At 32.2% G+C, this 12602-nt stretch overlaps 1 protein-coding gene across 17 annotated transcripts in view; it reads left to right on the top strand.

Moving 5' to 3' along the window:
* LOC148602413 (ATP-dependent translocase ABCB1-like) overlaps positions 1 to 12602 on the top strand; it is an 88207-nt gene that overhangs the window by 35716 nt on the left and 39889 nt on the right. For 15 of the 17 annotated variants that reach the window (XM_088552898.1, XM_088552913.1, XM_088552910.1 and 12 more), the window contains 7 exons: positions 140 to 250; positions 871 to 996; positions 4794 to 4997; positions 6559 to 6729; positions 7516 to 7677; positions 8993 to 9014; positions 11418 to 11429. In XM_088552898.1, coding sequence (XP_088409024.1) covers positions 140 to 250; positions 871 to 996; positions 4794 to 4997; positions 6559 to 6729; positions 7516 to 7677; positions 8993 to 9014; positions 11418 to 11429 — 808 coding nt within the window. The remainder of the gene's footprint in view (positions 1 to 139; positions 251 to 870; positions 997 to 4793; positions 4998 to 6558; positions 6730 to 7515; positions 7678 to 8992; positions 9015 to 11417; positions 11430 to 12602) is intronic. The other 2 variants (XM_088552912.1, XM_088552899.1) reach the window with 1 other exon arrangement.

Raw genomic sequence — 12602 nt, 5'->3', positions numbered from 1 at the left:
AAATAATTTCTGAATTTACAGAAATAACTTACATGAAACTTTTTTTCAATAATCTAAAAACTTCACTATTTGACTTAGCCCTTTAATTTTCATGTTGCAATTATGACAGTCCTGTTATCTTGTTTGAACTACATTTCAGGAACCTAAGATAGACAGCAGTTCACAGGCAGGACATAAGCCAGACAAAGTTACAGGCAACATCGAATTCCGGAATATCAAGTTCCGCTATCCCGCTAGAGAGGAAGTCCAGGTAATGAATCATTTAGATAAATCAACTTATGAAAAAAACTTCAAAAATTGTGAACTGTTTTTTTTTGTTAGTTCATTAATACAATATAGCCATTTTGAGTGCCAACAAAATTTTTTTGCAGAATTAAACATGTTCTCATTTCCTTTTGATACCCCTTCACATACATAAATCTTTCTTACGAATCTTTACCAATAATCAGCTTACAGTCATTTGCAAGCACATAAAGTATGTTATGGAGTTGAACATGTTTGTGAACACTCAATTAACAATCACTAGATCACAGGATCCTGGCTTGGGATTGGCACACAAAGTATGTGGCAGGATTAAACATGTTTGTGAACACTGAACTCTTCCCCCTTACAATGAGACAGTGGTGGTAAAATACAACAGTAAAACCAACTATAAAAATTTGTTGAAAGTCGGATTTATATCTTCAGATCGATAGGATACAGAATACAGACAATTGTTTTGACAACAGAACATGTATTATGGTATAAAACTGTCATTCCAGTTGTTAAGTGACCTTGAACAATAATTCCAAAACACATAAAGGTCAGATTTATTAAATTATTGCAATGATGTTCTTTTTTTTTTATGGTAAAAATTCTGTCTGTTTCTAGGTCCTGAAGGGAGTAGATCTGACCGTCAAACCAGGGCAGACTGTAGCTCTTGTGGGCTCTAGTGGTTGTGGTAAAAGTACCTGTGTACAGTTATTGATGAGGTTCTATGACCCAGAGTCAGGAACGGTATGTGTAATCTGTAATTCTACAGTGCTCTAAGAGCCATCAAAGATTACTTTTAAGTATATTGATAGGAGATGTGGCATGATTGCTTATGGGACAGTCATCCACCAAAAGCCAAGCAAAGAACAATTTAACTTCTATAGGTCACTGCACGGTCATTAATTTTGGGCAAAACCCATACCATAAAGCAAGCTGTAGAAGGCCCCAAAATAAGTGAAACTATTCATACAAGATGAAAATCTAGCTATTTAACTGAAGAAACATAAAACAAATAGACTACATGTTCCTGGCTTCGGACATAAAGTATATGGAGGGTTAAGACATGTTTATTAGCATTCAACCTTCCCCCTAACATGGGACAGTGTTGGGAAAATACAACAATAAAAGAAACTATGTTTTTTTCCTTGTTGTTATTTTCTCAAGCCACTCTTAGTCTTAATTTTCAGATATTATTGAAGCTTATTTAAGTTTCACTTTACAGACTTAGCTTAAGAAGCTTTTGACACAAGAATTATTAAATTTTCAGTTGATTTTTTTGAATTTTTTGGGAAAGATATTGGACCCTTCCTATTTAGATCACTAAGATATGGTTACATTTCAGGAGCTTATTCAAATTTTCAATACCAAAGTATTATTATCTGCATTTCTAAGGAAGGGAAAGATAGAAGATTCATAAAAAATTGGAGGCCAATTAGTCTGATGAACACTGATATGAAAATAGCATCAGCTGTCATTTCCTTTTGAATTAAACAGGTTCTTTCTTCCATTATTAGTGATTCTCAAAAAGGGTTTATGGAAAATAGATTCATTGGAGAGAATACAAGATTACTTTATGACCTGATGCATTATTTAGAAAAAAGTAATGAGGAAGTTCTATTGTTACTTACTGACTTTGATTCAGTTGAATGGGATTTCATTAAAAAAGCACTACAAAGTTTTAATTTTGGAGAATCTCTTTGTAACTGGGTTGATATTTTATAGAAAGGGGCAAAAAGCTGTGTGTTAAATAATGGACAATTATCAAATTTCTTTGAATTAGAAAGAGATTGTTGTCAAGGTGACCCTCTCTCACCTTACTTGTTTATAATTGGAGTTGAATTGTTAGATATGAAGCTTAAATTAACATCTGGTATAAAAGGAGTACACGTGGCTGACTGTAAACCCACAGAAAGCCACTATGCAGATGATACATTTTTATTACTAGATGGTTGAGATTCATCGTAATAGAATCACTAAAATGTATTAATGATTTTTATTTGATATCTGGGCTAAGAATGAACACTTCAAAGACAAAAGTGCTATGGGTAAGTACATGTAGTAAAAAGTTTTCAGATTTGGTCTTATGCCCTGACATTAAACTTGATTGGTCATTTTCAAATTTCAGGTATCTTGGCATAGATTTTTCATTAGATTTAAGCTCAATGGTATTATTGAATTTTGAAAGGAAAATAAGAGAATTAAAAGGTTTACTGAAAAGCTGGCAACATAGGAAGCTGGCACGTCAGGGTAAAATCACTGTAATAAAAAATTCCAAAGCTTATACATTTGTTTACAGCATTGCCTAATATAAATCAATCTTTGATTAATGACTTAGACAGAATGTTTTACAGTTTTATATGGGATGAAAAAACAGAAAAGATAAAGTGTAAAACACTCATAGCTGACATAGAAGATGGTGGATTAAAGATGGTCCATCTACATTCTTTTATTATGTATTTGAAAGTTGGGTGGGTGAGAAGGCTCTTTTTACAAAAAGAAGGAGAGTGGCAAAGTTTGCTTAATAATGAATTAAAAGACTTTGGGGGTTGAGAGGCTTTTCTTTACAAAAAGGGAAGTTATTAGAAGTATCAAAAAATATTAAAAATCTGTTTTGGAAAGATGTGATTTATGCCTTATCGTTATCTAAACCATTACAAAAACTGACAGATATAAATGAGTGCTTAAGCTTAGATATTTTAAATTTTGTGCCGTTACAAGATTTTTCTTACTTTATTAAGTGGGAAGATTCAAATGTCAAATATCTTAGTGATGTGTTTGATATAGTGGGGACAAAATTCCTCATCTTTACAGAACTGATATGCAAGGTACATACACAAAATTTTGTGAAATATTTTTCCTTAATATCAAGTACATGTATTCCTACTGACAATTTATTTAAAAAAAAAAATGTAGACAACACAGTGATACACACTGTTGAGGATTTATTTTTGAAAATAATTGTTAATAATAAATGTATTAGATTTATTTATCGTCATTTAGTGAAATTACAATGCTGTCTTTTACATGAAAAATTTTTGAACTCGGAAAGTGAATTAAATACTGAAATTCCAGATTGGGAAAAATAATTTGTTCAGAATAAGAAGTGTTGTAGTAATGCTTATCTTGCCAATTTCCAATACAACTTTTTACATCAAGTTGTACATACTAATATGTTTTTGTACAAGATTCATATAAAAGATTCAAATGTGTGTTCTTCGTGTAACCAGAGTATAGAGACTATAGAACATCTGTTTTTTTTATTGCTTAGTCACTTCTAATGTCTTGTATGACTTTCAGATTTTTCTTAGAAAATATTATTCTGATTTTGTTAAGAAAAAAAGCACTTTCTTTTTTGGTGTTCCTGAGGCAGATATCAAATTAAATCTTTTGTTATTTATTGGAAAATAATACATATTCAAATGCAAATTGGAAGAAAAACTGCCTGACATTGTTGGTTTAAAGCAAAGAATTCGACATTACTATCGCATTGAACATTTTATTAACAAGAAAAATAATGTTTTGCATAAATTTGAGAAGGTATGGGCCCCTATTAGAAATATTTCAGATATTTGATAACTAAAAATGTGCTTATTAGACTTTAAAATACAAGACAGTATATTTCGTCTTTTTTATTTCAAATTGTATATTGAAATGTATGTATCATAGAATGATTGTCTTTTGAGCATGACAGAGTGTGAGAGTGAGAGTGAATAAATATGGTAAGTGGGGTCTTCCAAATTAAAATAATATAGTGAGGATTATATACATGTTTACAAAACCCCATTACACTCTAGTCAGGTAGTTATGTAGGGGGATGTTGTAAAACCCTGACTATATTCAAAAAGAAATAAAAAAAAAAGTAATAAAAAAATTAATAAATAAAATTCTTATGAAAAAGGCCCTGACAGTATCCCTTTTAACATATGTTCACAACTAAATTTCCAGTTCACAGGCTGAAATTCATTTTTTAGAAATTTTTATACAGTGACTGTTGGTCTGTAGTGGTTAATTTTACAGGTCCACCTCCATTTTGACTAGTCTTGGGCTTCGGACTACTGCTTAACAGTGAAGACTGTATGTTTAAAGATTCAAAATAAACCCCCGCTCAATAAGTGGGATTGTATATTGAAACTTCCTTATCCATTTGCGTGTCTATCTATCATGCTAGCAGTTAGAATTTCGTTGCAATTATCTTGACCCCTAATGGATGGATTGATTCCAGATTTGCTATGTGATTTATAGATAGGGCATACATTGTAAGCAGTTTTTGTTGCTGTCAGATATCAACTTCCTGTTTCATTGGACTTTCCAATGTACTAATAGGCCTATATATAGAATAATAATGCAAGCAACTTCATGTTCATTGGCCAAATTATCTGATAATTAATACATGTACATGTATTAAGGTGTCAGTTTTGAATTAATAAATGAAATGACCCTGTTCAAAGTAATCTCTGTAAGTTTTCACAACAATTATTTTTTCAGCTGTTTGTCCTTTAGTTAAAGAGCAGATTCTGAATTCTGGGTTTCTTTGTTTACAGATAACCCTTGATGGCAACAACCTGAAAGACTTAAATGTGAAGTGGTTAAGAGAACACATTGGAATAGTCAGTCAGGAGCCGATATTATTTGCCATGTCAATCAAAGATAACATCAGAATGGGGCGGGATAATGTCACTGATGAGGAAATAATACAGGCAACTAAAATGGCTAATGCTTACAACTTTATCATGGAATTACCTGAGGTAAGTAAAAATCTACAAATGGAGAACAATGGTTGTCATGTGAGCTATTGCCATCACTTGGCATCCGTTGTCGTCCGTCATCGTTAACAATTTTTCAAAACTCTTTTCCTCTGAAACTTCTTGACCAATTGGAACTAAACGTAGTATGAATGTTCCATGAGGTATCCTTCATAGAACTGATGTGGGGATTTTTGATCTGTTGAAAAACATGGCTGCCATTACTAAAAATAGAACATAGTGGTCAGACAGTAGTTTTTCGCATATATCTCCAACACAGTTAGTTTTAGCCAAATTCTGACCAGATAAAAGTGTTCTGCATGATGAGGTCTATCTGCGGTCAAATTTTCATTTCAATCTATTAAACCATGTTGGAGTTATTGCCCTTTTCAACTTTTTTTTGCTATTTTTAATGTTATTTCTTTCAAAAATCTTCTCCTCTGACACTATTTTACCAATTGAAACAAAACTCGGTATAAGTGTTTCTTTGCGTATCCTGCATAGAATTGAAGTGGGGTATTTTGATCTGTCAAAAAACATGGCCACTGTTACTAAAAATAGAACATTAGGGTCAGACAGTAGTTTTTCGCACATATTTCAAAAACTTAGGTTTAACCAAATTTTTTCAGTTGCTCAAATAATCCTTATGTTTAGGACTACAAAAGTCTTCAGGCATAAAATTTGTCAGACAACTTTTTATAAGAGTTATTGCCCTTGACAGAGGAAAATGACAGTTTTTTTTTTTTTTTTTTTACAGTTTTCAGCCAATGTCTTGAAAACTATGATAGATTTAGACTTTCATTTACTGAAATGATCCTTATGATAAGTCCTATCAAAGTTTTCTTGAGTCAAAATTGTTGGACAACTTCTTGTTTAATTTATTGCCCTTGAAAGGCAAAATTCAACCAGGTGAGCGATTCAGGCTCCTGGGAGCCTCTTGTTTATTAAAAATATGTTTGTTTCAGGCCATAACTTCTGAAATGTTAGGCCAAGAAACACAAGTTTGTTTCCTGTTGCCAAGGCAAAAATAGTTCCAGGTCTTGGTATTGTTTTCTAAAAATCTAGAGATAACTACTGATTTTTAACTTGTTGGATTATATTGTAGACTGATCTAAGATAGAAAAAGAAAATATGCCAAATTACAACCAATGGTAAAATTAACCACCAAAGGCGGTCTTGAGGATGTCAAGGAAAAGTGAATCTGACCCTCTAAAATGAAAAACAACCAATTTCGGCCAAATAACATCAAAATATGCCAAGAGCATACTTTTTAACCTTTGGACTAGTGTATATGGGAGATTCTTCCCCACTGACACTGTCTCATTTGGGAGGTTTTACTTCAAAGCAAATTTTTTATGTAAATTCCAATTATTTACTGTAGTTTTTTCACATTTTAAGCAGAAATCTCCCACAAATCTCACATATTTATGTGGGAGATTCTGAATTTTCATTACATTGTCAGTCATTGCCACCCCCACCCCCCCCCCCCACCCCCGTCCATAATGTTGGAGGTTTAACATGTACCACAATATCAATATTTTATAAAATTTCTGTTTCATTTTAGAAACTTGACACATTGGTAGGAGAAAGAGGTGCGCAGTTGAGTGGTGGACAAAAACAAAGAGTTGCCATTGCTCGTGCTTTAGTCAGAGACCCTAAGATTCTACTGTTAGATGAAGCCACATCAGCCCTGGATACAGAAAGTGAAGCTGTTGTACAGGAGGCTTTAGATAAGGTTGACAACATTGAAATTATCATATACTGTGAACTGAGAAATTTTTCACGGTTTAGGCAATCAATCTGCTTTCACTTAGTTTTGAATTTGCAGTTGTTCATCAGGGCTATTTTGAAGTCATCTTACAATGGGTGGTTATTTGAGATAGATAGTCTTAAGCATAAAAGGAAAGGCTTCTCACCACCCCCATGGTCTTTGCAAACTTATTCAATTAAATTACCATGCCACTTTACTGTTTAGAAATGAAAAGAAGGATATATGGAAAAAAACAAGGAAGGAAATATTAAATTTTAAGTACCAGTTGTTTGCTCTGCAATTCTTCAAATACTTTGTATCATATTCAGAGTGTTAAGACCATAAATAAATTTTGTTAAAGGAGTAAGGGCAATAAATGTCATTTGAAGCCAAGAAAGGTGAACATGGATTTAAGATGCAGAAATAGATCATTGACCAGGATTTTATGATGTTAAAATGATGTGTTGATATCTTAGTGGTTACAAAACTAGTCAATTGGCTGTAAAATGACTCAAAAGTATGAAGATTTTCTAAAACCAGGCATTTTGGGGTTTTTTACCATTTTAGAAAAAATAGAAAGTTTTTGGTATTTTGTAATATTTTCAAAAACCTGAACTCTAATAATAGATCTTCAGGCCAAATAATGGGTTTATCGTACCTATTTCTTATCTGTATTGGTGTAACTAAGTCATAGATCTTCAGGCCAAATAATGGCTTTATCATACCTACTTCTTATCTGCATTGGTGTAACTAAGTCATATTATATTCTAGGCTGCTGCAGGGAGAACTACAATAATCATTGCACACAGATTGTCCACAATTAAAACTGCAGATATCATAGCTGGGTTTAAAGATGGATTCATTGTTGAGCAGGGTACTCACGAACAACTTATGGCCCAAGGAGGAGTTTATCACTCACTTGTGACTCTTCAGGTAAGAGTTAGTGAATCTTTATGGTTAGAATTTTACCAGAATGTAGTCTTACTTTCACTTACTTTGCGTAGAGAATATAATTTTTCCTTCCATTCAGTTATTCTGTCCCAACACATATGTAAAGACTCTTGGTCTAAGGATCTACATCATTATATGGATTTGGCCGAAATTATTATATTCCCACTCTATGGGGGCTATATTGCAACCCTTCAGACCATCCACCCATTATACTTTTACTAAAACAGATTTCTCAGCTGCTATTGGAGGGAATGCTGGGATATTTGGTATATTGCTTTTTGCATGATGACTTTTACAGTGTCTCCACTTTCTAAATTCTACTTTCTGTTGACTGGAATGGTTGAGTTGGGGTAGTCCTGTCATATATAACCTTGTTAAGGCTGAAGAAATATCTATGGGTATCTCATTACTGCTTTTATTTTTTATTGTAAAAGATTTTTTTTAACAACAAGGATATAGCTTACTTGGCATTGCCCTGGTTAAAGTGTTGAGGATATACCTCTTTAGGCATTGCCCTGGTTAAAGTGCTGAGGATATATCTCACTAAGGATTGCCCTGGTTTAAGTGTTGAGGATATATACCTGATTGGGCATTGCCCTGGCTAAAGTGTTGAGGATATATCTCACTAGGGATTGCCCTGGTTAAAGTGTTGAGGATGTATACCTGATTGGGCATTGCCCTGGTTAAAGTGTTAAGAATATATCTCACTAGGGATTGCCCTGGTTAAAGTGTTGAGGATGTATACCTGATTGGGCATTGCCCTGGTGAAAGTGTTAAGGATATATCTCACTAGGGATTGCCCTGGTTTAAGTGTTGAGGATATATCTCACTAGGCATTGCCCTGGTTTAAGTGTTGAGGATATATACCTGATTGGGCATTGGCCTGGTTAAAGTGTTGAGGATATATACCTGATTGGGCATTGCCCTGGTTAAAGTGTTGAGGATATACCTCACTAGGGATTGCCCTGGTTTAAGTGTTGAGGATATATACCTGATTGGGCATTGCCCTGGTTTTAAGTGTTGAGGATATATACCTGATTGGGCATTGCCCTGGTTTTAAGTGTTGAGGATGTATACCTGATTGGGCATTGCCCAGGTTTATATGTTGAGGATATATACCTAATTGGGCATTGCCCTGGTTAAAGTGTTGAGGATATATACCTGATTGGGCATTGCCCTGATTAAAGTGTTAAAGTGATGAACTGATTGATTCAATACCAAAAAACCCTAGTAATTTTGAATGACTGGGGAGTCTGATCAAGACTGATGTGTACATATTTTTTTTTCTTATTTACAGACAAAGAAAGTTGATGAAGAAGGTATGTTATATGTACTATCTATAGAAGTTGATCTTTATTACTTACTGTATAATCTGATTATAAGGGTACATGGAATGTTTGATAGGATTTTAGAACACTTTCTTTTTAGAATTGTTAGTAAAAAATATGTTTTTAAAATATAGGATATTTTACAAAACTTTCCATTTGCCATTACATTAGTTTTAACATAACCACTGAAAACTTCCAGTCCAATCAGACAGTACCAATGGTAGAGGTGATTCATGTTGTAGAAAAAACAGCCAAACAAACAATGATTTTTTTGTCTACATATGCTATATTTTTACATAATGACAGTCTTTTTTGTATTTAGACTTGTATTTTTAAGAAAACCATAAATTCATCTCCACCTAAGATTAACAAAATCAAACCAACTCTTATAAAGTGCTTATTTCATACACAATCTACTGTGAAAGTACTTTAAGGAGGTAGACCTAGGGTAAGGGACATAACTCATGAAATCAGTGATGTTTGTTTTATTTTCAATTTCACCAAAGCCTCTCAAGCTTTCATTTGAAGCAGAATAAAATTAATCCAAGTTAATTAGATGCTTGCATAAGATTGATGTAAAATGCTGAATACAAACGTTCCAATGATTTTTAAGAGTTGTGTCCCTTACCCTAGGTCTACCTCCTTAATTCGTGGATTAGGGAAGAAACACATGTTTGTGGATTCTTGAATTCATGATTTTGAGGTGCATAGTATACACATCAATATAAATCTCCTTTTTTTGGGGATCCAAGTATTGTGGTTTGGCCTACGCACGAAAACCATGAAAAGTGGTGCCCCACGAACAGTAGTACTTTTACAGTATAGAATTTTTATATTGAAAATGCAACAACTAAATGACCAACAAAGGCTTGTTATGTGATCATTTACAGTTCCTGAATAAGTACATGTAATAATTGTGAATTTGTAAGTGGTATTTTAAATGCATGAATTACCTCCTGTCTGTTTTTTAAATAGAGACTGGTACTAGAAATGATTTACATTGTATTTATCAATAACATGTCTACATGTATCGGCTTGGTTATAAACAAATAGCTTTTTGTTGGTGCATGTTTCATCATCATATCACCGGCATTTATAATCCATTATATTTTTATAATATGTATTAACCAGTTAGCTCTGTCAAGTTTTCGCCGTATTTTTCTGTTACATCATGAAGCCATTATCATTTGCAATTTTTATTGCTTTGAAAAGGATAAAACAAAATGATAGAATGTAAATATATACAACAAATATTTTCTAATTTAAATGTAGAAGAAAAATTTACAATAAAATGGCAGTAGGAGTGTTTTTAAAAATTTGACCTTCAGAAGTTTGGTATCTCAATATTTATTTTCTCAAATTTCTTTCTATGAGATAACCACAATTCAGGAAACTAATGTTTATGTAACCTGTGTATGTGTATTTTGTATCCTAATTTAATGTATAAAAGTATATTAAAAATAAAACCTCATACAGTGTATTTATAATCTGCTATTAAAATAAAATCATTATGATGAAACACTTTCTCCATGTAAGCACTGTTTTATCATGTTGCGGATTATTTTGGCAAATTTGGCGATTTGTAGACAAAAATTATGTCAATTCAAATTTTTGCGGATGCTAAGCTTTGTAATGAATACTTAAGTCCAGAGTAAATATTTGGTTACATTATGTTAGTGTTTTTAAACAGACTGCTAAAGTATGCTAAAATAAGAATGTCATGAAAATTGACCACTATACCATAATCTATTTTTCTATTGAAATGTTAACTTTTAAAAATTTCTCAACAAGCTCTATATTATTTTTTGTCATAGTATCTTAAAGGTTGTGTTTCAGTACTTTCATTCATATGCTAGTGTGTTTTGTGGTGTGATTAACCAATCAGATTTCAAAATGTGATTAAAGTACTGATCTATGTAAGAATCTGGCAATTTCTGTTGTGAAAAATTGATGAACTTTTTTTTATTGCTCAAATGCATGAAACAATTCACCGAAACACACCCTTAGAATTCAATATTGAGACCTAGGATGGTAGTAATAAAATTAAATTAACAAAGATGTTGTTATACTCTAAGGGAAAATCCTTTGATAAAACAGCACAGTGAATTCCAAAATATTGGAAGAACAAAACAAACATTTATTTCGGCACTATAATTGGAACATTTATTTGCTATAGGTGTTGAATGCATTTCAGCTATAAAAAGTTACTCAAAATATTGTATAAATTGTAAAATTGTCACTGCCTGCCTGATTCTTAAATAGGCTTGTATTTTTAATCGGTTAGTGATTACACAGCTTTTTATTCACAAGTTATTACACTGCTCATTTGTAGTTTTTATTGCACATTATTAATCAGTAGATCTTCTATTTTCATATATTTCTGGACATCATTAGTGGAGTATGAAGGTACAGTATTCTTATTCATTGTTCATGTTGTATTCTACACAGGAAAAATTCCATATACTAAAAGTTTGTCATATCAAATTCACATGTTTTTTAGGTTCAAAAAGTGAAACATGTTTTAAACTGAAGAATTAACCCACAAAAAAATCGTATAAAAATCATGTGGCATTTGGGACATAACCTATGATTTTCATGTGACATTTTGAAAATTTACATTGACTTGTGTTTTTAAATGTTTCATAATGGTCGTAAACATATGCCTCCATATAATTTTATACATATGACAAGATGTGTTTTAATTTTTATCATGTATTCCTGAGATTCTGGAAGGTCAAGTTAATGTTTACATTCTCATTCTCTGTCCCTTCCACTTATTTCAGCAATTGGAAAAAATAAGGATCTACACTTTTATATAAAATGACATTGTTCTGCTGATGTCAAAAGTTCATTTGAAGACAAATCTGAGATAATTTGAAGTAAAATGCTATGTGTGAATTAAATAATTGTCACAAATTTTTACTACTGTGAAAGTACTTGAATTTGTGGATACCAATTAGTGAAGAAACACAAGTTTGTGGATTGTTGAATTCATGGTTTTGAGGATTTCAGTTTACACATCTATGAAAATCTCCTATTAGTGGTTTCATCTATCCATGAAAAACGCGAAAATTGGTACCCACATTTGACTTGTTGTATGCGAGATGATTAAGTATGAATTTAATTGTAAGTTTCTTGGCCAGTCTTAAAAAATAGTTTTCATATCAGAAGAATACATGTGGTATGATAGAATTTCAATTCTCTGTCCCTATTTAATTCTTTGAAAATTGCAGGCTAATAAGAATCAGTTTCTAAATTTAAAGAGGTAGACCTGGGGTAAGCTCTTTGAATCAGTGATATGTTTACATATTATTCAATATCCCCAAAACTTATCAAGCTTTCATTTGAAATAGAATAAAATCAATCCAAGTTTGTTTAATGCTTAGAAGAGATTAATGTTAAATGGTTAATACATACTCTCACAATGATTTATAAGAGTTATGTCCCTAGGTCTACCTCCTTAATGACTTACTGTCATGAATTCAAATAAAAATTTCAAAAACATGATAAGATACTTTTTTTTCTTTTAATAATTGATTTAGGGCACCAAAACTGTAAACATTCTACAGTGTATGTGTT

The sequence above is a fragment of the Perna viridis genome, chromosome 11 (assembly GCF_037379345.1).
Source record: "Perna viridis isolate PV_CMFRI_1.1 ecotype Kerala chromosome 11, ASM3737934v1, whole genome shotgun sequence".
In the NCBI taxonomy this organism is placed as follows: domain Eukaryota; kingdom Metazoa; phylum Mollusca; class Bivalvia; order Mytilida; family Mytilidae; genus Perna; species Perna viridis.
The sequence above is the reverse complement of the archived record's forward strand: the minus strand, read 5'-3'. Positions and strand labels throughout refer to the sequence as shown.